This window comes from Aulonocara stuartgranti (genome assembly GCF_965226115.1).
Source record: "Aulonocara stuartgranti genome assembly, chromosome: 15".
Classification (NCBI taxonomy): Eukaryota; Metazoa; Chordata; class Actinopteri; order Cichliformes; family Cichlidae; genus Aulonocara; species Aulonocara stuartgranti.
The window spans coordinates 35,994,993-36,022,915 of record NC_138951.1 but is presented as its reverse complement, the minus strand read 5'-3'; the positions used below and the strand labels follow the sequence as shown (position 1 = coordinate 36,022,915).

At 39.1% G+C, this 27,923-nt stretch overlaps 2 protein-coding genes across 4 annotated transcripts; one reads left to right on the top strand and one right to left on the bottom strand.

The window, feature by feature from the left end:
* Positions 1-21: 21 nt before the first annotated feature.
* jak3 (Janus kinase 3 (a protein tyrosine kinase, leukocyte)) lies at positions 22-19,880 on the top strand. Its single transcript, XM_082507097.1, has 24 exons — positions 22-197; positions 3,430-3,627; positions 3,704-3,821; positions 4,538-4,655; positions 5,091-5,236; positions 5,322-5,619; positions 5,735-5,872; positions 8,549-8,706; positions 8,941-9,052; positions 9,220-9,400; positions 10,214-10,338; positions 12,366-12,497; positions 12,579-12,666; positions 12,945-13,069; positions 13,329-13,467; positions 13,684-13,835; positions 14,254-14,404; positions 16,033-16,160; positions 16,329-16,518; positions 16,829-16,953; positions 17,833-18,005; positions 18,308-18,425; positions 18,512-18,625; positions 19,271-19,880. Exons 2-24 carry the CDS (start codon positions 3,435-3,437, stop codon positions 19,388-19,390), a joined length of 3,342 nt encoding a protein of 1,113 aa, XP_082363223.1. The 5' UTR covers positions 22-197; positions 3,430-3,434; the 3' UTR covers positions 19,391-19,880.
* Positions 19,711-27,487, bottom strand: LOC309690174 (N-acetyllactosaminide beta-1,3-N-acetylglucosaminyltransferase 3-like). Of its 3 annotated transcripts, none has more exons than XM_082507098.1 (3): positions 26,930-27,487; positions 26,734-26,850; positions 19,711-26,602 (listed from the first exon to the last, which is right to left on the bottom strand). In XM_082507098.1, exon 3 carries the CDS (start codon positions 23,784-23,786, stop codon positions 22,650-22,652), a length of 1,137 nt encoding a protein of 378 aa, XP_082363224.1. In that variant the 5' UTR covers positions 23,787-26,602; positions 26,734-26,850; positions 26,930-27,487; the 3' UTR covers positions 19,711-22,649. The 3 variants fall into 3 exon arrangements, with proteins under 3 accessions (XP_082363224.1, XP_082363225.1, XP_082363226.1); XM_082507099.1 differs by having other exon boundaries at positions 26,734-26,844; XM_082507100.1 differs by having other exon boundaries at positions 19,711-26,788.
* Positions 27,488-27,923: the final 436 nt, after the last annotated feature.

Here is a 27,923-nt window from a genome sequence, read left to right as displayed (position 1 = left end):
ACAGCCTGGTGACAAACAGTTGATGAGTTTTCTGAAAATCAGGAAATCCTTTTAAACTTCCTGTCTCACACAGACAGACACGCAGCGCAAAAGTCAGAAAAGTAACTCTGTGTTTGTGGCTACAAAGTAACAAAATGAGGACTTCTGATGGTCGCATGTGACAATACACGACCCGACGAGTGATTGCACATATTCCTGTAAGTATAAAAGATATTTTTACATACTTCCTACTCAGAAGCATCCACTTCCACTGTATATCGACAAGTATTATGTCACATTATGAAGAATGTGTTTGATCTATGGATTAATCTGTCTTTAGCTCTTTATAAATGGCTATTCAAAGAAGCTTTTACAGCATGTCCATATTGTGGGATATTTTTCTATAACAGTGACTCCTTCTTAAGTTGTTATGGTGATCTTTAAAAAAATAATAATAAAAAAACATTCTTAAAATTGATCCTAATATACGGTATTTGAAAGACATTGAAAGACAAAGTCAAATAAATGTACTTATTACATTGAAACGTAAGTCACATGTTCTCACATAGTGTTAATTTGGGCTACGGCAAAGCGTGGTAACCAGTTTCACTTGAGGACGGGAATCCCCGCAAAACTACAATTGACTTTTCAAAAGCTTTCTGAATGCTTTTATATGGATGTGAATACTGAATATGGGGTCTGTCCAGGTTTACATCATATTCGGTATATGATGTTTATCTAGAATGCAGGGTTATGCATATTACTGTATAGCATACGACTTCATCCTATACAAGCAGGAGCCTGCATTAAGGTTTACAAACACAAATTGACATTTAAGGACTTACCTTTAATTAATTTGAGTGCTACTGAAAGGAATAGTTATCCTGTTAATATTTGGTAAATGTTTCCTGTGAGCTCTCTGTCACAGATCAGTATTTGATCTCTTTTAACAAAAGTATTAAGCAAAAATTTAAATATGATCAAAAATATTAATTATATTAAAGAGCTTGGTGGAAAAACATAAAAAAATAATGTTGGCTATTACCAATAATGTAAATCTATGACATAAACCTTACATTGGATGCTGGTCTAATTTATCTGTGTATATATAATCATGCAATATATTTGCATGTGGACAATATTTTTTCAGCTCCAAGATTATGTTATTTTCTCTTTTTATTTTATTATTCTCTTTTTCATCCTTGCAATTATTTCCCGTACAGACATTTCTTGCAGCCCAGAGCAATATTTAAGTTTATTCCCAGTATTTTACAAAACATTAAACATTTTTTGTTATTTTTAAGAAACACCACAATAACAGGTTCTTGATCCTAACAGAATAGTACACTGTAATTTTATCAAGCATTGTTTACGTAGCCCACCAGAGAGTTCACTGCTACAGTAAACTGCATAAACACTTCACTGAAATTGTCTTGTAAAAGCACTATTAGTGTTACAAGCTAAAAAGTTAATTTAAAAAAAGCATCCACTGATCTTGGTAAAGATAATATTAAGAAAAGAAAAGACAGCCAAAGGGTGCAGCACCTCAATAGTGATGCACATGATTCCACAATAAAGTAAGGTGCCATCATAAATCACTCTGCCCCAAGTGTGCACACTGGTTGACATAAGAACCAGTGTTAAAATCACTACTATAATACCATTAATCACCAATAGAAACAAAACAAGCAATGTATTAGAATTAGAAGGACAATTAAGATACTATTAGATAATAATTGGAGCTTAATTGGAATTCAAAGAGAAAAAGACAGTTAGATTCACAGGTAACATAAGTATAACAAATATAAAAGTATGCTATGTCTTTTGTTGACACAGACCAGGTAGGTACAGGTCTGTTTTGTCAAAAGAAGACCTTTGACATTAATGTATACATGGGTACTGCCTGATGCATGGCTTTTTGTTACCTCACAGTCTCCCACTAACACACCCATTATTCCTCAGCACTAATGAATCTATGAAGGACCTGACTAATCAAGAAAACTACTTAGGACTACACCCTCCTGTGACTTTTCTCCTAATTTATGTTTTTTAAGGTCACAAATTCCTATACAGTTAGCAAGAAAATCCAGTGGTAGTTATCTTTGTAAACAGTCTTTCCAACACATCCCAGTCAGCATTTATATACATACATTTGGGAAATAGGATATGAAACATTTCTTTGGTTTTTGTCCAAGATTTTAATTATTAAGCATTTGGGGCTTTTCCAGGCGTCTGACACCATGTCGTAATGCACCAAGGTACCTTAAAACCTGATTTGAGCCATGACACTAATTCTTATGACACGATGAGTCATAAGCCTATACTGTAAACACTACTGTGATACAATAACACCTTATAACAATAATCTAGGTTTTTTTTCCTGAGTCAATGGGGTTTTATAGAGCTGAATCACTCCCTTGTCATGTACGTGCTGTGCGAGCAGCCAGATTTGGAACCCACAATGCAGGACTTCAGAAACAGAAAAAAATCCCTCTGAACCTGAACCACACAGCATGTAGGTATGAGGGACGATGCAATAAAGGGAGATTGAGATAATATATACACACCGAGTAACAAGGGAAAAGGAAACACTGATTACAGGGGAGGGGACAAGAAAAGTTAAACTGAACGTAGCACGTATTTGACAAGGGGCTATAAAAATAACACACCAAACTAACAATGAGACGGAGACTGAGACATGCAACCTTGACACTGACCAAAGAGGAAAACAAATGTCTGACTAGGAACAGAAAGGGGAACGAAATATAGGGAGACACAACTGAACGAGAAACCTTGGTTAACTTAACAGAGGAGAACAGGAGGACGTGACAGGGGACATAGGGAGACAAACAGCGAACAAATCAGGGAAGATGAGACAGAGAGAGTAAAACTAGAGTTAGAGGACAGGAGGACAAAAGACCAGAGGAAATACCAGGTGACAGGCCAATAAATGAACCTAACAGGGAAACAGTAAAGCATATAAGATGCTGAAAGGTAAGGCTGATGCACATATGAGACAAAGGACAAAACATAGATGAGACAAGAACAGACAGGAAACCAAGAACAGACTAAATAAGAAGCTGGACCTGTGAAACAGTTCCTGACTCAATGACTCAGGAACATTACTAATCTAAAATGGATGAAGTCAAGCTTTGTGGACGTCACAAGAACAGAATAACCTTTTATTGTCACTGTACGTGTACAACAAAAAACAGTTGGAAAACAACTCAGTTATTCAGCATTAGTTATTTAACTCTCCATTTTTTTTACTTTTATGTCAACGCTTCAGCCAATCAAGTCAAAATTGAACCTTCCATGTCAGAACATAAAATGTTCAAGTTATTCCAAGGATTTCTGATTTTCAGTGTAAGTTAATATAAAAAAGGTCACCTGACTACTGACCTCTAAATACATTTTCTGATGTTTATCTGTTGGCTTTATTTTCTGAAGTAACCATGGATCTCAGCGAGGAAGAGTCAACTCCTCTGGTGATCAGAGACCGCGGAGGCAGCCAGAGGTCCAGTTCAAGCACTGTTCCTAATTTACAAGTCAACTTCTTCCCTGTCAAAAAGGAAGCAACAACATTACAGATCACATCTGGACAAATATCTGCTGAAAATGTCTGCATCCAAGCAGGGAAGAAATGTGGTAAGACTGTAATGCATTATGTAAGTCACTAATTTTTGTCAGCCATATTCATTATTGTGGGGTTTTTTTCCTCCAGGAATCTTGCCGGTATACCTAAGTCTATTTGGTTTGGCATCTGAAGACCTCTCATTTTGGTATCCTCCTTCTCACATGTTTGACACTGATGAAAACTTAAAAGTCCATTTCAGAGTCAGGTGGGTGTCAAAATGCCTTATTTGATGAGAAAATATATATATATATATTTAAGATTCAAATTCAACTTTTCAAATGCTTGTTAATGCGCAGTTTGGCATGTGGACACGGTTAAAACAACTTGCTGAAGTTCAACTCAAACGTCAGAATGGGGAAGAAATGTGATTTAAGTGACTTTGAACACAATATAGCTGTTTGTACCAGATGGAGTATTTATGAAACTGCTCTACTGGGATCTACCCCACACAGTCATTGCTAGTGTTTGCAAAGAATGGTCTGAAAAGGAAATAAATAACCAATGAGTCAAAGTTCTCTGGGTGAAAAGGACTTCTTGATGTCAGAGGTCGGAGAAGAATGGCCAAAGTGCTTTGAGCTGATAGGAAGACAACGATAACTCAAGCAACTGCATTACAACCAAGACACAGAAGAAAATCTCTGAACCGGGTGCCACTCCTGTTAGCTAAGAACAGGAAACTGATGCCACAGCTCACAAGAGCTCACCAAAGTTTGACAACAGAAGATAAAGTGACAGACAGATAAAGTGGCTATTGAATATTCTTTCATTTGATGAATGTTTAGTGCATCAACTCCTTATACTTAGAATGTTGCTATAAATAATTAGAGTTTGGAGTACTAGTTGAAAGGTTTTTAATGGATCCTGATGTAAAGGTTAGTTTTATATGATTTGATATGCAATGGAGTTCTTTTGTGTTTGAAGGTACTTCTTTGGAAATTGGTTTGGGCAAGAACCAAGATCTTCATACCGCTACAGTTTGACTAGAGACAGAATCAGTCCAGTACTCGACTACAGTGTCATTGACTATCTTTTTGCCCAGGTAAAGTACTAAATAATGATATTATTTTCAAATATATTAAGTAAAGATTTTTATTAATTAACATAATTAATTTAAATTATGTTATACTTTATGAAATTCTTTATTTTATTTTAATTTTAAGAATCGAGACTGATAGAAAGTGATTAGATAAATGTTTTTCTATTTTAAGTACCGATTTCTAGTAAGATGAAATATTTACAATTTCTATTATTGAAAATGGTGAGATTCTTCAATTTAATTCATTAGCAAAAGTTTATCCAACCATGTACTGTCTTTGTTGCTTTGAGGTGTCTATTAGTTTTGGTTTTTGTAAAACTGATAGATTAATGTACTACTGCACAATGTAACACAAGTTGTGGCCACAAAAAAACTCCATGCTTGTTATACTAGTAGATGTGACGATAATAAGTCCAATTGATTTCTTTTGGTGTTTAGCTTCGAAATGACTTCATTGAAAGTAAGGCAGGCATAGCCCCACCATTGACTCTTCAGGAGGAATGCCTTGGCCTTGCAGTGCTCGACTTGTGGAGAATGGCCAAGGAGCGCAACCAGAGTGTTAGAGAGCTCTGCAAGACTGTCAGGTATTTACAGTTGAGACTGTATCATTGCTTATACAACAATCCATTCTAGTTTGCAATCATTACACCAAATATTATTCCTCTTTAGCTACAAATCCTGCCTTCCCATGTCACATCGCCATGACATCCAGAAACGAAACCGGCTGGACCGCTACCGAATTAGAAATACCCTCAAGCGTTTCTTAAAGAAGCTTGGCAACTGCTCCGTAGATGAGTGCAGCCTGAAACTCAAGTACCTGATTGAGCTGTCTGGCATTGAGCCTTCTGTTGGAACGGAAACCTTCCAAGTGAATCATTCTTCCTCCCATCCAAAGTCAGACTTCTCTCTTGTGCGGGTCACAGGGGAAACAGGAATCCAAACCGCTGGAAGTATCAATAACAGCCAGGTAAGATGACTGAAGAAGATCGAGTTTAGTTTGTAGTTGGTTAACTGCTATCATTTTCCTGCTTTAATATCTCTACTACGCTACTAAACAGATCAAAATGCTATTTGGTTGATAGGTTTTGTCAAGAGTTGAGTGGCAGACCTTCTGTGATTTTCAAGAAATCATTGACATCAGTATACAGCGGGTATGCCATGAGCAGGTTCCCCAAGACAGCAGGATGGTGACTATAACACGAAAGGATGACAGCTGCTTGGTAAAAAAAACAACATATTTTACACTTAAACCATTGCAATATATATATGTGTGTGTATATATATATATATATATATATATATATATATATATATATATATATATATGTGTGTATATATATATATATATATATATATATATATATATATATATATATATATATATATAAATAAAAACACCCAGCACGCCCCTGTGGGCAGTTTATCCTTCAAGCTCGGGTCCTCTACCAGAGGCCTGGGAGCTTGAGGGTCCTGCGCAGTATCTTAGCTGTTCCCAGGACTGCGCTCTTCTGGACAGAGATCTCCGATGTTATTCCCGGGATCTGCTGGAGCCACTCGCCTAGCTTGGGAGTCACCGCACCTAGTGCTCCGATTACCACGGGGACCACCGTTACCTTCACCCTCCACATCCTCTCAAGCTCTTCTCTGAGCCCTTGGTATTTCTCCAGCTTCTCGTGTTCCTTCTTCCTAATATTGCTGTCATTCGGAACCGCTACATCGATCACTACGGCCGTCTTCTTCTGTTTGTCTACCACCACTATGTCCGGTTGGTTAGCCACCACCATTTTGTCCATCTGTATCTGGAAGTCCCACAGGATCTTAGCTCGGTCATTCTCCACCACCCTTGGGGGCATCTCCCATTTTGACCTCGGGACTTCCAGGTTATACTCGGCACAGATGTTCCTGTACACTATGCCGGCCACTTGGTTATGGCGTTCCATGTATGCCTTGCCTGCTAGCATCTTGCACCCTGCTGTTATGTGCTGGATTGTCTCTGGGGCATCTTTACACAGCCTGCACCTGGGGTCTTGCCTGGTGTGATAGACCCCAGCCTCTATGGATCTTGTGCTCAGAGCTTGTTCTTGTGCTGCCATGATTAGTGCCTCTGTGCTGTCTTTCAGTCCAGCTTTGTCCAGCCACTGGTAGGATTTCTGGATATCAGCCACCTCCTCTATCTGCCGGTGGTACATACCGTGCAGGGGCCTGTCCTTCCATGATGGTTCCTCGTCTCCCTCCTCTTTCTTGGGTTTCTGCTGCCTGAGGTATTCACTGAGCACTCGGTCAGTTGGGGCCATCTTCCCAATGTATTCTTGGATGTTCCTTGTCTCATCCTGGACTGTGGTGCTGACACTCACCAGTCCCCGGCCCCCTTCCTTCCGCTTAGCGTACAGCCTCAGGGTGCTGGACTTGGGGTGAAACCCTCCATGCATGGTAAGGAGCTTTCTTGTCTTTATGTCAGTGGCTTCTATCTCCTCCTTTGGCCAGCCTATTACCCCAGCAGGGTACCTGATCACGGGCAGGGCGTACGTGTTGATGGCCCGGATCTTGTTCTTACCATTCAGCTGACTCCTCAGGACTTGCCTGACCCTCTGCAGGTACTTGGTGGTTGCAGCCTTTCTAGCGGCCTCTTCATGGTTCCCATTTGCCTGTGGGATCCCCAGGTACTTGTAACTGTCCTCTATGTCTGCAATGTTGCCTTCTGGTAGTTCAATCCCCTCAGTTCTGACTACCTTCACTGTCTTTAATATATATATATATATATATATATATATATATATATATATATATATATATATATATATATATATATATATATATATATATATATTTTACTGTTTGGATGTAAATATGAACAATTTAAAAGCTATTCGCATCAAATTAGTGTCCTCGGGCAACTGTATCCCTTCTACTTTTGTATTGCTTCTCCAAAGCTCCCTGTTCTGGCTACGTGGATGACATTTGGCTTGCTGGGGTGGAAAAGTTGCAAATTTGTACCATCTGGCCAAAACTGGTCATGGCATAACACCAAACCTTTAATCGTAGATGGACCGATGTTGGTGATGTTTGTATGTTGAATAGAATTCTACCCAGACCATCTCTGGACCAGAAGTGAGAAATATTAATCAGATAATGTCATTTGTGGCGGGTGAAGTTAATGTGTTGGAGTCTTACAATTATCCCCATTCTTTCTGTGATGTGAGGAAAGCTGTTATATCCATAGGAAGTCAGTTAACGAGTTAGGACAAGTGATGGACCCAAAAGTATGAGACATCAAGTTTCCATCACCACTGAAAAATGCTTTTTCCCCTCCTCATTCTTTTTTCAAGAAGGCTTTCAAATTTTGCTTAGTTGAAATTAATTAATACAGAGATAGTAGAGAGCAGTTTGTCTTTCTAGAAAGTCTAACAATGGTGTCCATTTCAGGAGTAACTTGACTGAGCATCATTGTAACACCCCAGACATTGGTTCAACTTTTAGTTTGGAAGTATTTTTGTACCATGACTAAGCAAACACTTGATGGTTATTCAGTGTTGTAATGCTTGCTGACGCTGTCAAACAATGGTCCTTTAACTTAAAGCTAAAACTAGAGAAGAGGACAAGAACACAGAGGGCCAAATGCAGCAAGCAGGGTGTGCAGTGAGTAATAAATGTCTGCCTACAAATGGTTCATAGCCAGAGGCCCAACTCCCGTGACTACTGATGGTCCTTAGGATAAATGTTGGCTAGGTTTGATCCATAATGTGATGTGGGAAGTCCATGGTAAGACTCCACGGTACACGTGGCATCGGTCAGAACGGGAGTTTGAAAACCTAACTTAGTCCCCTAAGTGGTCCAGTAATGCAACAGGAGACTAACAGGAGACTAACTTTTTTTGTGTGTGACTACTTTCATTACAGGAAGTCAAGTTCCAGAGTCTCAAAGAGGCACTTTCGTTTGTGTCACTTGTTGATGGTTACTTCAGACTGACCACGGACTCAAGCCACTTCTTCTGCCAAGACATTGCTCCGCCAAGTATTCTAGAGGGAATCAAAAACCATTGTCATGGCCCAATAACGTGCGTCAATTTAATCATTACTTAATCAGACGCCAGCTTTTACACACACACACACACACACACACACACACACACACACACACACACACACACACACACACACACACACAGACAGATAGATAGATAGATAGATAGATAGATAGATAGATAGATAGATAGATAGATAGATAGATAGATAGATAGATAGATAGATAGATAGATATATTCTGATTTGTTTTTATGCTGTTTGAGCAGATCAGAGTTTGCAGTCAACAAATTGAAAAAGTCAGGATACAAAGGTGGTACCTTCCTTCTGCGGCAGAGTCCGAAGAACTATGACAACTTTTTCCTCACTGTTTGTGTTCAGGTACAGATATAGACAAAAACCTTTGTTTAAATGTTTTTTGTCACCCACTTCATGTTAAAGAAGCATCTGCTCAATCCGATGTGCAAGAGTGTTTCCCATGGCTTACATTTTGACTCAAGTGTTTGGATTCTTGCTTCTGATCAAAAATCACCCTCTTATTTTTGCAGACTCCACTTGGACTTGATTATAAAGACTGTCTCATTAATAAAAATGAGCACTACAGCCTCTTTGGTGTCCAAAAATCATTTTCCAGCTTGAGAGAGCTTACCAGCCACTATCAACACAATAAGCTCCTGCTGGCTGAAGTACCTGTCAAGTTAACCTGCTGCTGTCCACCCCGACCCAAAGGTATGTTTCTTCAAGCTACAGATGACATTATCTGCCTTGATCGCCAAAAATACAAGGGCAAACACACAGAGAGATGTGACCCTGATACTTCATTTTGGCCATCTACTTCCTGAAATTCAGCACCATGACTAGACAAGAGGCTAAATTAATAAGCTAGCTTATCTAGTTAGCTAGGCGCAGTGAGTAAACACTGTGACAACTGGGATGCTTGTTTTCACTAGTGAAAAAGAAACATAAAAAGTACTTGCCAAAATAAGTTCAGAGCCAACTACCAAGAGTATCCTATAGTGCAACTTCTTTCACAGAGGAGCTGCCACCTGCTGGCCATTAGAAACAGTGCAGATTAATGGCACTGTAAGACTTTGCTGTTAAGAGCAGCAGGTTATGTCCATATTTTTTGACGGGTCTGTTACAGGAAAATCAAAGTGTGATTACATATTTGCATCAACTGCATGCCAATTTTTGCAATAGAGTACATACTGTTCTGATTTTTTTTTAAATATGAAATTGTCATATTACAGTTGTCTCATAATCTAAGTTTTATTGTTTCAATTAATCTGTGCAAGCTATCAATTGTAGCAGTAGAAACAAATGAACATCCACATGGTTACAATGTGTAACTGTCACATTCAGTATTCTGAACTACATCAAGGATATAGAAAAAAACATTACTAGGACACATGTACTGTCAAATCTACAGTTGCTCGACAATTTTCTGTGCACTCATCATCATTCAATTCTTGTTTGAGGTAATATATGTCTGAAAGATTGAAGATTTTATAAGAAATATTATGTTTTCTGCTGTTTTTAAAGAGCTCACAAATTTGATCATCATACGCAACTGCAGCTCTGTAGAAGCTCCAGGCTCTCCAACAACCGAAAGGAACAAATTCAGTCACATCCAGTTTCATATGATCAAATATGAGGACCTGAGCTGTGTAAGTTGATCTGTATGTTGTGCCAATCAGGCCAGTTGGTACTTCTGATGACTGTCAGTACAAAACTTCTTCTACTTGTTTTCTTCTTTTTCCATCTACTCCTTTTTTAGTGAAAGCAGAGCAGGAGCATTAATGAAAAATATACCTTTATCCTAACATAACAGGCATTTCTTGCTTGCTAGCTTTGGACGAGAAGTGGTGCATACCTATAGTGGTGAACTCATTTTTTAAACAGTAAACGGCAATTATTTATAAACTATCTGTATCATTAAATTTCTATTGAAAAATTAATGTTAACTCAGAGGTAGGCAACAGCAGCCCACTTCCCCCAGCTGCTATCCTTCATTGTGGATTTATTTTCCTGCATTGTTCTATTGGGGTAGCTCTTCAGCCCCATGTAGAGAGAGGGATTCTGGGAATCCAAACAATGCTATAGCTATGATGTCAACCACATCTCCAGTGGTTCCTCCTGCACCTTTCACAAACAACAGACTAGATGGATATGGAATAGTTGTTGGTTATTTTTCTTTGAATTGTAATTTTTAATTGTTTATTACCTTAACTTATTCCTTTCTGACATGAACAGTAGCACCCTGTATTACAGCTTCCATGTGTTTATGATATTTCATAACTGCAACAAGATTTGCAAAGATTTGCACAGCACCTATGTACCCTGTGAAACTGTCCTGAATTTCAGATATCTATCTATAGAGAGAGAAAGCATGTGATAGGGTGCCAAAAGAGTAATTGTGATAGTGCACAAGGAAGTCAGAAATATGTAAGGATGGTGTATTAGGACTGTGAGACATTGGTGAAGTGTGCAGTTGGGGTGATAGATGGGTTCATGGTGAGGGTGAGATTATATAAGGGATCGGCTCAGACCCCCGTATTGTTTGCTATGGTGATATACAGCTTAACAGATGAGATCAGGCAGGAGTCTCTATAAATTATGATGTTTGCAGATGATATTGTGATCTGTAGTGAGAGTGGGGAGAGGTGGAAAAGAGTCTGGAGACATTGGGGTGTGCAATGGAGAGAAGAGGAATGAAAGTCAATAGAAGTAAGACAGAATACATGTGTGTGAATGAGAACAGGGCAGGTGTAACAGCGAAGCTCTGAGGAGCAGAGGTAGTGACGCTAGAAGAGTTTCAATACAGACAGTGGCACGGACATAAGACAGGACGTGGAGCTAAAGGTGCTTGAGTGTAAGATGCTAAGATTTCTGCTTGGAGTGACCAAGATGGATAAGATTAGAAACTGGTATTTTAGAAGGACAACTTAGGTTTAGATGGTTTGGGCATCAGAGGAGAGATCGTTGCTATATTGGACAAATTATGTTGAAAATGGAGCTGCCAGGCAGGTGGAAAAGAGGAAGACCTCAGAGGAGGCTCATGGATGTAGTGAAGGAGGACATGAAGAGGGTTGGCGTGACAGAAGAGGATGCTGAGGATAGGGTGAAATAAAAGCAGATGATCTGCTGTAATGACCCTTAAGTAGCTGAATGAAGAACAAGAGCTGGCACCCTTTATCGTGATTTCTGGAAGACTGATTCAGAGTTGTGCTTTTTAACAACAGTATAATCATTAGCTGAATTTCATACGAAAATAGTTACACTATATGGGACAGTCCCAATATTCTGTCAGCTGACACAGTCACATCAAGGGGTTCTCAACAGGAACAGTCCTACATGAGTCTTCTTCAGCAGAGATTTGTTGCAAATCTATTATTCTAAGGAGACACAACTCGAGTATTGTGATTAAAATGTTTATTCTTTATCTCAACAATATGCAACGTATCTATTCACACTTTCTTGGTTTGAGCCGAGACCTGAAAGTGTAAATGTCTGCCCCTGCTTCTTCTACAACTGCTCATACCTCCATTACAGCTACAGTTGTGTCTTTTTAAATGAATAACGCTGTGGCACTAACAAATACTGCTAATGCTGCTACTGTGACGCTATAGCCACGGTAATCTAAAAAGAATCACTGAGCTATAATGTTGTTTATGATGGATACTTTCCCAATCAGGACGAAAGCCTCGGTCAGGGCTCTTTCACTCGAATCTTTAAAGGCAAAAAAATCGACATTCATGACGGGGAGAAACGTGTGACCGAAGTTCTGCTGAAAGAGCTCGATGCGACTCACAAGAACTGCTGGGAGGTGACTTTATACATACCTAAGTATTTTTTTTTTAAATGTATTTGTTTCTTATGACTAACACATGCTTTTTGACCATTTCAGTCATTCTTTGAAGCTGCCAGCCTGATGAGTCAGATTGCACACAGACACCTGCTCCTTGTATACGGTGTTAGTGTTCACGGAGCAAAGAGTGAGTTAAAACTAAGTTCCATGATCGCATTGACTGTTTTTGTTGTTTTGTGTTTTGTTGTTTGCTAGTAAGCCCAGTAAAGCTGAATGTTGTGTTGCTGAATGTTGTACAATCAGTGTTTCGACTGACACAAGTAGTTGTAATTTCAAAGCTGACAGTTATTTGGTTAACTTTGTCTCATATCATGTGGCCCTAGCTCAGGCGCTGCTCTGCGAGTGAGCGCTCTGTGTTTTGGTTTGAAGTACAGCTGTTGAAACAAACCTTGTTGTGCCTTTCAGACATCATGGTGCAGGAGTATGTCAAGTACGGGGCCCTTGACCTTTACTTGAAAAGGGGGAGATCTGTATCAGTGAGCTGGAAACTTGACGTAGCCAAACAGCTCGCATCAGCCCTCAACTTCCTGGTAAGGAAGATTTACCGATGTGGAAATGAGAAGAAGGCAGCCTAGAGCAGGCATGACTGTAGATTGCGTGATGTGCAAATAAATGTTATTTAAAATGTCATGTTTTACCAGGTATTTTAAAATACATAACTGCTGTGAACAGTAGAATTAATGCAAAGGATGAAGTGTTTCCTAATAACACTAAACAAGCAAACAGGTATTTTTCTGTCCTGCTTACTTTGAAATGTAGTTGCTAAAATCACATGTAACCCTCGTACAGGAAGAGAAGAACATTGTTCATGGAAATATCTGTGCCAAAAATCTGCTGCTGGCCAGAGAAGGTGACCCCTCTCAGGGGAGCTCTCCTTTCATTAAGCTGAGTGATCCGGGCATCAGTATGGCCATGGTGGGCAAAGATGGTAAAGCCTTTTTTTTTAATTTAAATTGACTCATTATTTACTGTAATGTATGTATCAGCATTTCTTTATGCAATGGTAACCAATTTTAGCTTTATTCGTTTTATTTTATACCCATTAACATGCCTTACAAAATAAAGGATACTTTTAGCTGCTTCCTTATAGCCAAACAAACAAATAGATGAAGAAACTTAATTAATAGAGTTGTCGTTTCTCCAGTCATTCTGGACAGGATCCCCTGGGTGGCCCCCGAGGTGTTGGGCGCTCCAGAAAAACTGACCCTCGAGTGTGATAAATGGAGCTTTGGCGCCACAGTGTGGGAAATCTTTAACAATGGAAACTCCCTGCTACGAGGCTGGAACCTAGATCAGGTAGATTATCGTATTCCCTGATCTGCAGTTTGTGGTTTTGGAAGGCTTTAAACACTCTAAACTTTTTAGCTGTCTGGGTCAGTGTTACATGATCCCTCAAAGCTCATTGCTGTTATGCAACAATTGCAGAAAATGCCTAAACTAGAGGACTCTGTGTGTGAGTTGTAGCTCTGGTTTTGGTTCATAAAGTTCAGCATGCAGAAAAACTGATGCAGTTCAGAATATTATATTAACTTTTCAAGTTGATGTAAATAAAATGCAACACTGTGAAAAGACTACTGAGAATACTGTGTAGATTAAATGAAAATTGCACTTCCTTTTCTGTGAATTTTCAGTCGTTAGAAAAATTGTTGTACAAACATTAAATGGTGCTATGTGGTGCTAAATGTGTTGTGTTTGTTTTTGTTTTTATTTGCAGAAGAAGCAGTTTTATGAGAGTTTCCAGCAGCTGCCTCCCTCTCAGTGGACAGAGCTAGCAGATCTGATCAGTCAGTGTATGGACTACCAGGCAGACTTCAGACCTTCATGTCGCAGTATTATCCGTCAACTCAACAGTCTCATCACTTCAGGTAAAGATGCGTACCATACTGTTCTGGTAATCAGCTGACACATACATGTTAAAACTGTCCTTTAAAACATAAATTAATTAGATAAATAAAATTAATTCAGTTAATACCACAATACTTTGACTAACTTTTTGTATCAGATATAATCCTTAGAAAAGAAGACATAGATAACAAATTATGGTGTTTTATGAAATGTAAATAAAACAGAATCCATGATTTGCAAATCTTATAAACCCGTATGTTATTCAGAATAGAACATAGAAAACATAACTGATGTTTAAAGTGAGACATTGTATTACTTCATGAAAGATATGAGCTGATTTAGAGTTTGATGGCAGCCAAAAATCTCAAACAATTTGGAATGCAAGTGACAAAAGTCAGCGCTAATAAAGAACAGCATCCTAAAGAGGTAACATTTCTCTGAAGTGAAGACGGGTGGAGGTTCACCAGTTCTGCAAAAAAATACCTCTACAAATTATGGGTCAATTTCAGAATAATGTTCCTCAATATAGAATTGCAAAGACTTTGAATATGTCATCACATGATGCCATCAAAAGTTTCAGAGAATCTGGAGAAATCTCTGTGTGCAAGTGACAAGGCCTAAAATGAATATTGGATGCCAATGATCACGCGGCACTGCATAAGAACAGGCATGATTCTTTCATTGAAATAACTGCACGGGCTCAGGGACATCTCCAGAAATCGCTGTCTGTAAAACACAATTAACTCTGTCATGCAACTTTATAAAAAACAAAGTTATACGTGAACATGACCCCGGATCATCATCTTCCCTGGATCAGAGATCATTTAAAACAGACTTTGAAATTCTTTTCGCAAAAGTGACCCGAAATAGGCACTCTGGTGGAGTTACTTTGTGTGTGTGTGTTTATAAGTAGTTTTAAACCTTGTGATCCACAAAACAGCATAAGAGTAAAAGAGTAAAAGAAGAACTGACTGCGTTACAGCACCCGCTGCTTGTTGAGAGTAAAAGCGATACGCGCTTTCACGTCTTTTTTTAGCGACTTTTCTTTAGAAAAAAAGTCGCTAAGGGGTCTGAAAACTCGCTAAATATAGCGACAAAGTCGCTAAGTTGGCAACACTGCTTGGCACTTGTGCAGGTGAAGCCAAAGGGAAGATATGCTTCACCATATTTTCTAGTCTTTGGCTTAGAATGAAGTTGGTTTGGAAACATATTCAGCGATGCTTCATCTCCCGCCCTGTGTGGGCGCCCCGTCAAAAACCTGTCCATTATGCTAGCAGTGTCCAAGTGTTTTTTGTTTTGTTTTTTTCCTTTTCATACCGCCCCCCCCCCCCCCCCCCCCCCCCAGGGGACGGGCCCCACACTTTGGGAAGCTCTGAGATAACACAATATAAGTATGTGCATTTCAAAAAATGCTCTAATATACAGTAGTACAGTGAACCTTTTAAATGTAAATTATAGAATAGCAAAGAGAAATCTTTGTTTGTCCTTGTGTTTGTGTGTCTGTGTGATTCGTCCAGGGGTAGCTGTTAAACAGACTACTGTTGCTACCAATAGCTGTTTTCCAAATGGATGATGTTTTAGGTATTACGCTGAGATTCACTGAAGTGAAAATACTGCTGACTGCTAACGTTGCCTTGTTTTTTGCCAGACTATGTGATACTTCATGCTACCGAACCTGTCACACAGAGCCCCGTGTGCAGATCTTACAGCCACCCTCAGCACGACCAGACATTGTTTGAGGAGAGATACTTGCGCTACATCTCCCCTCTGGGAAAAGTAAGTGTGAGGTGACATATAATGGACAGAAGCTTTAAACTAAATAAATGTGTCAAGCTGATGTTATGCTACACAAGCAGGACCTACTATTTGTGCTCATTCTTTATCCGTCTCTTTCATGCATCTACTTTAACTTCAGTTTTTACCTGTGACTTAACACATTTGCAGGGGAACTTTGGCAGCGTGGAGCTTTGCCGTTATGACCCGCTGGGTGATAACACTGGTGAGCTGGTGGCTGTGAAGAAGCTGCAGTCCAACAAGCAGTCAAACCTGGAGGACTTCCAAAAGGAGGTCAACACCCTCCACGTCTTACACTGCGACTACATCGTCAAATACAAGGGAGTCTGCTACAGCATGGGTAAAAAAAAAAAACTAAACAATAATAAAATGATCTGCCCCCTGCTTAGACTGTAAAACTCTTAGCTCTCCCTTTCCTGTTTTATAAATGAACTCATTAAGGATTGCTGTGCCACTTCAAAAACATGTTTAAGGTGACTTGTATGACTTTTTTGTAAAAGGTGTAAATGTAAGTGAACCAAGCAAAAGAGCTCGTTGCACTTACTCATTTCCTCTTAAAGCATGAAACTCACACATGTCTCTGTGTTTCAGTGACAAAGATTTGAAAGGACATTATCTGATGAACAACGTTATGGCTTGTCTGTTCACAGGTCGCCTCAGCATGAGTCTAGTGATGGAGTACCTGCCCTATGGCAGCCTTATTGGCTACTTAGAGAAGAACAAACACAACATCAACACCAGGCGGATGTTACTATTTGCTTCTCAAATTTGTAAGGTGCGTGAGCTTGCAAAATGTTAAAAATATGACCTCTGCTATATGGACAGGAATTAATTGTTTGCCCACACAATCATAAATGAGTATCGACTGCACATTCTATGACTTGAAAGTCTTTTGCTTTAACGTGTGCTTGACCTGCTGCTTTTGATAAAGATGATGAACATGTCTTCCCAAGCAAGTGTAAACCAGCAGGATTTAAAGCTGCCTGTGACGCAGCAGGATTACAGATCTGATTGGGCAGGATCTGAAAATTGACGTGACATATGTGAAGCCATTCCTGAACCAGTGCTCACGTTTTCCCTAAGGACCCCAAAGCGCTTTACACATCCAGTCATTCACCCATTCACACACTGGTGATGGCAAGCTACATTGTAGCCACAGCCACCCTGGGGTGCACTGACAGAGGCGAGGCTGCCGGACACTGGCGCCACCGGGCCCTCTGACCACCACCAGTAGGCAACGTTTGAAGTGTCTTGCCCAAGGACACAAACTGTCCAAGCCGTGTGTGTGTGTGTGTGTGTGTGTGTGTGTGTGTGTGTGTGTGTGTGTGTGTGTGTGTGTGTGTGTGTCTAATGCAGAATATTTCTCTCTGCTGTGTGGACCAGTTCAGTTTTGGCAGTTTATTCTTATCTGCTGTGTAACGATGACGCACATTTTAGAGTTGTATTAGAAGGTGACAAGAAGAATTAATAGCTAAAAATATTTACCTTCTAATACCATATAGCTTATTATATTTCCCCCACAGACACACACAAATACATAGACTTTCCACAGTTCTACGTGTTGCAAATCTTTAAAAAAAAAAACTTAAAACACAGAGGGAGATTGACAGAGCTAAAAATAAAAGTGTCTTTCGTTTGTTTCTAATTCTGTCAGGGGATGGAGTACCTGCAGAGCCTGCGTTATGTGCACCGAGACCTTGCAGCCCGAAATATCCTTGTAGCCAGTGAGACGCTGGTAAAAATCGCTGATTTTGGGCTGACCAAGGTCATTCCACATAATAAGGACTACTACCGTGTCACCCAACCAGGAGAGAGCCCCATCTTCTGGTAGATTTCCACTAGTTTCACCAATAAAAATCTAATAACTGCTTTTCAATGAATCAGCTACTTTCTTGTGTCGCTGGTGTGGTTACTAGCTGTTAATACTTCCTAATATGACTAAATGAAAGACACGAATAAAACCAAACATGAGACAGTGCTTATTTTTAAAAGAAATGCTTCTCAGAAAAGAATATGTAATGTTGAAAAGTGAAGCATAAGCTATGAGATAGATTTCCTCTGCTTGAAGATCACAGTTGCCCCATTACTCGGGATTATTCTGTGCTCTAATGGTCATGCATTTACTGCAGGTATGCCCCAGAGTCCATCACTGAGTCCAGATTCTCCCAAAAATCAGATGTCTGGAGTTTCGGGGTTGTTCTTCATGAAATCTTCTCTTACTGTGATATAAGTTTCAATCCGAAAAGAGTAAGAAAATGTACAATTGTTACAAATGTGTCTGGAAAATGCTTCAGCTTAAATATGGATTCCCATGGCTTACTGTTTTGTTTCAGCTTTATATGCAGGAGATTGGGCACAACGTGCTGGGTACATCCATTTCAGTGCATCTGGCAAATCTACTGAAGGGTAACTGGAGGTTACCACCACCTTTAAACTGCCCGCCCAAGGTACGTTTGCTCTGTGCGGTCGAAACTGTAGTTTTTTCGGAATACTTTTTGATCTTTGCTATTGTGAGTAAATCAGACCTTTGGAGAAACGACTTTCTTATCTGTCTTACATAAGATAAGATAAGATAACTCTTTATTGTCATTGCACAGTCATACATAGTACAGTAGTACAATGAAATTGGAAAAACTGTCCTACGTCGGCACTACATATAACACAACACGACACGATATGACACATCACAACGTAACAAACAACACAACACAGTATATTAACTTAGTATAAAAAAGAAGAATAAGTGTATGTGTATTGCACACTGTTATTATTGCACATTAATTATTATTGCACCTTGTTATAAATATAAATATTATTGTTATCGTTTTAAACATTGTTACCTCCCCCTAAAAAGTCCAGGGAGGTATCCAGTCAGGTCAGCTATTTACATTGATCAGGGCTATTGCCCTGTTGTAAAAGCTGTCCTTGAGTCTATTTGTTCGGGACCTCAGCAGCCTGAACCTCCTGCCAGACGGCAGCAGCTTAAACACCCGGTGTCCTGGGTGTGTGCATCAGCAATAAAGTAATTTCCCTTCTATCCTTTTATTACACAATGTTTATCCTTGCTCATATTACTTTCATTGTAATGCCAGGTGTACCTTATGATGAGGCAGTGCTGGGCACATGACTTTGATGAGCGTCCATTTTTCTCCAACCTTGGAAACGAAATTGAAACTATGATCCAGGATGAAAGAGAGAACTCTAAAGGCTGACGAGGATACAAGATACTTACTCTTTGTTCAAAAGGAAATCAAGTTTAAATGAGTACATGTTCACAAGTTCTCAGGAGTGAACATCCAATTATGGGAGTATGCGCAGGCTGACTTATTTATGATAGATCTCTGGGTACACTGGTTCTGATAAGCTCTGCTTAGGCTCTTTCAAGTTGATATCACAGCAAAGCCTAGGTTATTATATTTTTATATTTTTTATATTGTATATTTTTCCAGTTTTCACTCTGAACTTTTTGCAGAGATTTAATGGTTGCTAGAGATTGCTAGTTTTTTGTTTGGTTTTTTTTGGGGGGGGGGGGGGGGGGGGGGGGTTGTAAGTGTTCCGTAGCTCAGAACGTTCACAACGTTTTAAAAGTAGATGAAAAATATATGTTACCTGGATGTAACTTTAGTTCTCTGTGTTCATGCGTTGATCGCACTTACGAAAGATGCAGCAAAGCATAAATAAAGCTCTTTTCCTAAATCAAAATGTGTTTTTTGAGATGAGCGGGAGAAAGACAAGCTGGACAAGCTTATATAAAGCTAATAATAATAATAATAATAAGTTTATGTGGTAAAAAAAAATATATATATATGTATGTATGTATTAGAGATGGACCGTGTGTATTTGTAGCCTCGCTACCAATCCAGCATTTCATCTCCGAGGAAGTGATCCCAGAGAGAAGTAAAGCAAGTGTGTAACTTCATCTCTGAATGTTTATAAAGCATTCCAGCGTTAAGCTTAACAACGGATATATGGAGCGACTGCCTCTCTCTCTCCCTCTGCTCATAGCTGGACTGGCCATCGGCCCACCGGGCAATGGTGATTTTTCGTTTTTATGGGCCGATGATTTTTTATTTTTTTCTGTTAACGGTATAAATAATGAAAGGTGGTGGATTGGTCAGATGCTGGCCAGTGTGTAAAAATAACTCAGTTGTTTGGGGGTGGCTATCACAGAGCTTCCACAGATTCAGTAACATTAGCAAGTGGTGGAGGACAGCAGGTGGATGAGGGAAAGGGGAGGCAGGAGGAGAGATGTCAGTAGTACAATCATCCAGCGACGAGAGGATCTGTGTTCCAGCCTCAAATAGTGCTCCCGGTGATGACAGGTGATTGTTGTCAGGTGTGTGTGTGGGCCAAGGGCGGGAGCCCACAGTGAGCTCCGCCCAGGCAGAGAGGGAGAGAACAGAAACAGCAAATGTAGCCTTGTGGGGCCGACCGGGCAGGCACGGAGACCATGACAGCGCCAGAAAGAGGAAACCAGCGGATGTCGTGTTAAACAACAGCTGCAAGTTTAAGCTTTATCAGCTGTTGTTAGAGTTTATTTAATATTAATTTCAAGTATCAGCTGATGTTTGCTGGAGCCACAGCTGTAAAGCTGCTGGTCATGATATCGGTTTGTATATCTGGTGAGAGGGAAACATGAAGATGAAACCAGGAGATGTCCTTACTGAATCATCAGAGCTGAACAGGTGATGGAGAAACAGGTTTACCTTTTAGGTGACTTGAATGAGTTAAAGGGAAGTTATGAACTGTTTCTGAGAGACAAATAACACCAGGATCCTTTTTTACGCTGACATCTGGTAACTGTGCAGGGGCGGGTCTAGCAAAGTTTTGCCAGGGGGCCAGGTAGGGCATTAACAGGGAAAGGGGGCCACAAAGAAATACGTTCTTATTCTCGTTTAAAATGTCTAGCTTTTAATAAATAATTATCTGAATCTTACACCCAAAGTTTTAATCTGATGTAAAATGTATAGAAGTCCATTACTGTATATAGTAACTATTAAGTCTAATATACCCTAGTAAGCTGTAGTACTTTTTCCTTTGGGAAGATACCATCTGTGCAGTCTGCAATTCTGTTGAAGAAAGATGTTGAATCTATTTAATTACTCTTGAAAAATAATTGATTTCTGTGCATTTGTTTTCACACTGCATCAAATTAAAGTTGATTATTTTGATTAAGCATCATGAGGTGGGGGTGGTTCCCTATTTTTTTTTTTTTTTTTTTTGCTGGGAGTTTTAGAAGCCTATTAGTTAGGTTGCTTACTCTTTAAAATACCAGAATAGGAAGGATGGAGTAGGTTTAAGTTTTTTAGATTGATCAGTTTTGCTGAACTATTAAATATTTTGGGTGCAGTGTATTTTTTGCATACAGGTATAACAGAATAGCTTTAATGTTTGTTTGTTTGTTTTTTAACTTGAGTATGAACTTATACAAAAAGCAGCAAGATATTAAAAAAACAGTTATATTGATTAAAAAACTCACTATATCGGATTCATATCGGTATCGGCCGATATCCAAATTTATGATATCGTATTGGACATAAAAAAGTGGTATCGTGCCATCTTTAATATGTATTAAGTATTATTTCAGAATAATTTGCACTTTTTGCTTTTGCCAGTGACTGAAGGAGAATGTAAGGCTGAAAAGCAGCTTGTTTAAGTTTTAGCTGTGTCTGAACGGGTTTGAAATATTACAGAAACTTAAGCTTAAAAATGTGCAGATTTTTTAATGCAATATTGTATTTTCTTCAGTGTACACTGTAATACACTGTGTTTTGCATTCCTGACTTGTATGAAATTCTTAAAGCTTATAGTCCAGTTACACACAGTGGTAGAAATAAAGTAAGTATATTTACATATAAGTATATTAATATAATTCAGAATTTCAAGACATGCTTGTTTTTTTTCAGTATTTTGATTTTATCTTAATTTCACCCCAATACATTTATGACTGACTGATACAATGATTAACCCAATACATTCAAACCAGTTTGACATGGGTCGACTTACACAGATGTCAGCTGTTAGACATTATTCTTAAAAGTGACTCTCTCTTACAAAACTTGTATTATTATATTCGTATTAGAAATAAACCACAACAAAGACTAGAGAGAAGTACCAAAAAGTACATACAAATTTGTTTTTCACAGTGTTCTCTCTATCTCTCATTACCTTTGACTCCATAGTTTTATCTTACCAAGCCTTTGACAGAATAATAGTGGGTAATAATTCTTCTGTGCTGTTACTCAACCATAATTGTGATAAAACTGCTTTTACTTATGTGTGAATGGGTAGTGTAAAGCGCTTTGGGGTCCTTCGGGACTAAGTAAAGCGCTATACAAATACAGGCCATTTACTTGCATCGAAATGCTACTTAAAATGTCTTTGAAGTTTTCACTTAAGCAAAGCACTACAGTTTTTCTGAGATGCTATAACAAACACAGTATTGACAAAAGTCAAAGAAAATATGAATCTTCAGCGATTGCTACTATCGCCACATTTTAGATTAGGATCGTGTATTTTATGCCACATAAAATACATCCTAGCCGGGAGAAATCTGTGTACTAGTAAAAAGTCTTTGTAATAACAGGGGTCATAAAGATCCACTTTATTTGATGGGATGTGCAATCCAGCAGTCTTGAAGCCCATGTGGGACACAGGACCAAGTCCTGCTTTGGCCAGACATATCCCCATGTAAACGTCATCAATGGGAAGAAGGTTAATGGATTTTGACATTTTGTATATGACCAAAGCTGTATAGTGAGACAGGAGGTAGCCTGCACCCCCACAGTAAGGAGGGTATGAGTCGGACTCATGCACCTGAACAGGAATATAGTACTTGCTGTTATTCCCTCTAATAGGCCCTTTTCCCTGGATAAGATGGCCAGTAAAGAGGTGCTGGCTTCCGTCATTGTCCTTGAGGCTTTGCAGATACTCGACCATGTTGTCTGTGTTGGCAAAGACGTCGTCATCACCATTCAACAGGAAGTGGGCATTGGGACAGTTCCTTTCCATCCATTCAAGAAAGAGTATCTGCTTCAATGTAAGGTTGTAAAATGTGTCACTGAAATCCCATTGGAGGATGTCGTTGTGCTCCTGTTGCTCCAGCTCCAGGAGTTTGTTCAGCCTTTCCTTCTCAAACCCGCTCTCTGTCGTTCCTGAGATGAAGATCCGTCGAATCCACACACCGTTGTGTAACCTCTCTTCACCCCACGTTTTGCGCAGCACCTCTCTGCGTTCATAGTTCCCCGGAGAGCTTTTAATGACCAGAAGAAGAAAGACTTCTCCAGATTTATCAGCTCCTCCACATTTGTCCGGAATGTCCAGTAGCATGGGGAAGTGGCGACAGTGGCGATAGTAGAGGAAATCTTTGATATGCTGAGGAAGTGTTTGGAATCCTGGGATGTTGGCGGTAGATGTGTTTTGTTGACATTTTGGCCACGAGGACATATGAGAGTTTTTCATAGGTGTCTTCTTTTGAACGCCTTTGCTTCTGGTAGTCACAGGTACAAAGTCAAACCCACGGTGGAAAAATCCAACCCTCCAAAGAAGGAAAATCAATAAAAAAAGAACTCCAGCTATCGGGAGATTTTTTGACTTTCTTATTCTCATCCTTTAAACTCTGCAAACCAAAACAAGGAAGAACTCTAACAACAATAACAGCAAAAAAGGTACGCATCAAAACCATTAGGACAAGTAATTACTAAGGCACAGCCGAGGAACAAATCAGTTACTGACTCACCGACCTCATTTCAGTTTTCTCTAACTGTCAGGTTGATGAAAATAGATTCATCTTTTGCTATAATATCAACAGGTGACACATATATTTATATTTTTAAAATAATAACCACATTAACTCATACAAACCTTAATGCAGTGAGATGTGGTGAAATGTGATAATTGTCTGATTAGCTTCATCAAAATCCAGATTTAATCCAAGTTTCAATTTCCCAGGACAGGCATAGTATGTTGATCACTTGAGAATCCAAAATTCACAGTTTAGTTTTGCAGTTTCTGTATAGTTTAAATGTAAGCTAGTCACTTCCTAAAAAAGATTTTATTCTGTCTGCTGCCACACCTTAAACCTCATAGCTGCAAGAACGGATGTTTGTTCTTGCGCCCAAAGATATGAGGGTTGCACCGAGCCGACTAGGCGGTGCTTGCATTAACGTAGACAGGATGATAAAGAAATATATCTGCTCTGACGTTTTCAAATATTTTAATGGGATAGACTGTGCACTCCCACATTTAATAATATATGTATTTAAAAAGGGCTAGATTTACAGGTTTTAAGGTTCTGATAAACAGACAGAAAAGCACACTCTCCATGCTATTCACTCTTTCTCTTCACCATGGCCTCAGTACTCTTCTCTCTAGTTTTTATTTTTCTTACCCAGGCCTCTTAATTCTCTCCACCCTCCGCACTTACAAACTGCACTTGGGTAAATGTGATTAGCTGACAACACACCAAAACAACCCTGTTTCACCTAATGACTGTTTGGGACTGACCTCATTTTTATTTAATTTTTGTACTAGACTGTTTTGTTGACGATTTTCAAGCTTAGCTGATTGTTTGATTTCTAAAAGATGAAAATCATAAAACGATTCCAATGCTACCTTCTGATGGCCTTCGAGTGTACTACTACTAAAAGATTAAATATTACTATTAAACTTGAAAGTTTACATATAAAGTACTTGGCTTTTAAAAAAAAAACCCTAAACCTATAATGCCCTTTGTATCATATTTGATTCATGAGATTCTGAGACCTCTATCTCATTAACATGATCAATACTTGCCATAATTTTTTTTGTCTAAAATGAACATTGTTGTTAACAAAAAGTTGCCAAAAATGACCAGTGTATCATATGCAATACAAAAAATATATAATAAATATAATAATAAAAATATATCAAACACAACACAATATAGCAAAAGAATTGTTATGGATTTTGTCATCAGGGTTAATAAACATCTCAGTTCCAAAAAATCTTAGTTTTTTGATATGCTGGGTCTTAGAGGGTTAATGACTGTTTGGGACTGCACTGATTTTTATTTATTTTTTTTGTACTAATCTTCTGCTTGTTTTGCTGATGGTTTTCAAGTTTAGCTGATTGTTTGATTTGTAAAAGATGGAAATATTGAAATACTGAAATTAAACTTGAAAGTTTATGTATAAAGTATTTGGCTGTTTTTAAATAAGGAGAGCTCAAACAAGCTGAACCAGCACAGGCAGGTGCCCACTTAGATGCAGGAAAAAGCCACATTAAACTGAACTGTCAGTGCTGTAATTGTTAATAAAAATAAAAGTTGAGACATTTTGTATAAAAAAATTTGTATTTATTTGTTTGTTTTTTCATTCACATACTGTCCAAAGTGCTGTGGTTGTCACGGTTCTGGGCCAGTTTGACCCAGTATTTTGAGTTGTTTTGTTTTGGTGTGTTTTTGCATTATGGATTGTTTTCTTATTCTCTTGTAGTGTTTGTGGTGGTGATGATGATGATTATTATTAGAGTTTCATGTTTCTGTTTATCCGTGTTTAAGGATTTGTTGTTTCATGTTTTATTGTGAAGGTCTGTGTCTCATGTGAGTGTGTTCAGTTCTACTGCTCCCCTGTCTCGTTAGTCCCATTTCTCCCAGCTGTGTCTCCCTCCTGTTGTCCATTCCCTGATTACCACCCTGTGTATATTAGCCCTGTGTTTTCCTGTGCTCAGTGTTGCGTCGTACCCTCAGATCCTGCCTGTGTGTTCCTGTTTGGTTTCTGTTTTTGTTTCATGCCAGCAATAAAAGCTGTGGTTTTCAGTTACATTTTGTCTCGGAGTCCTGCATTTGGATCCACATTTCCACCTGCCCGCACACAGAGCCCTGGCAGTTAGTGATGGGCAGATGAAGCTTCATGAAGCACTGAAGCTTTTCATCCAATTGGTTCATCCCAGCGCAAAGCTTCTTGAAGCTTCATTTGCTCTAGTAGGACACCTACTGGACGTAAAAATATTAGTTGGCATGAATTTGAAGAGTGTGGCCTTTTGCACACAGCCTGTAAATGTCAACAACAAAAGGAGTGTGTAAAACATCTATATTGTAGTGATGGCAGTATACTGTGTATATTTATACTGGCAGTATGGAAAATGATTATTTGGAAATGCTTAAAATGGAAATGATCATTTACTGTGAGGTGAGGTGTGGTTGGGGTGTGGACAGTGGTTGTGCTTTTGTAACGTTGAGGTATGGACAGCAGTCCTGCCTGTTCACATTTTATTCTGTAAAAACTAAATTTTCACTGCTTTTATGACCTTTTTAGTGGGGAGAACATAGCTGGGATTTAATGATTTAACAAATCTTTTGAATCCTTTGTCCTCCACAATGCTAAATGGCTGTGAGTCCTCAATCACCATGCTAACCAGGTCTTCATCTATTTGAGATTGTTCTCCTGAGGAAAGACAATAAAGACAAAGGACAAATATAAATATCACACACGTAACTTATAACAGTTGTATAATATTGTTATATCATTTAGTAACATTACTGCATGCTATATTATCATTGCATTTGATGGCTCACCTGGTCTTGCTCCACAATCGGTGTTCCCTTATTCTCATGCAAAGCTCTGTAGTGCCTAAGCATGGATGAGGTGTTGTTGTTATATCCCAGCTGCCTGGCACATAGCAAACACTTCACCTTGTACAATACAGCTTAACATAAATTGTATTGCACCATCAGTATTATGAAAACACATCTTCTGTAGAAATTTACATACCTTGTTGGGAGGAATAAGATCAAAATGTTCCCACACAGGGGAGGACATCCTCCTCTTCTTAGCTGGCTCCATTCTCTCCTGACTTTCTCTCCTCACTCTCATAAACCTCCAAACTGTCTCCAAACTCTCACTAACCGCAACTCTCCATCAAACACCCACATTTTTGAATGAAGTCTGAGGGGTTTATATCGCTGTCACATCTCGCGAAAAAGTTGGAATCACTTCATGAACCAGTCACGTGGTACAGCCGGGCAGCGAGGCTTCGGACGTCATCATTTTCAGCTCCTCCCATAAATGAAGCAAGCCTCGATACGCGCATCGCGGAAACGCCCCCTCCATTACTCAACACACGCTCCGAAGCCTCGATACAGAACGTCCCATCACTACTAACAGTGGTTTTTGGTTCAGATTAAAATGACTTTCAGAGCTTGTTTTGTTGCCATGTTTGTGTTTCCTTTATACCAATCTTCTTGCTCAACACTCTGAAATGGTTGAGTTGTAAAAATCGTGTGTGAAATTAGGACGCCAAACAAGACTGAATAGCAGAATAGCAGATTTCCTTACTTTTTGCGTTACGTTTATATGGACTGTTTTTCCACTGTAATAAAAAAAATGTTTCTAATGTTTTCACATTTGTGTCATTTAAAGCTGTTTGTGGAGCCAGTATGCAGGACTCAGAGGCAGAACTGAACTCAAAAGCAGCTTTATTGCTTAAAGGAAAACTACAGACTAGGAGACAAGGAGGAAACTGGGAACGGAAGTAATAATCAACTTAATAATCAACTAGGAGACTGAAACACGAGGCAGACATTCAACATGATGGAGTTTGCGACAAATGACAAGAGGAGACAGAGAGCTAAAATATACCCTGGGTAATCAGGGAGATGGAAAACACACAAGTGAACTAAATCCACCAATGAACCGAGGAAGGCAAAGCATAGCATAACACACAGGGGATAAGGGACTATCAAATTAAAAGAAGGAAACAAAAGCA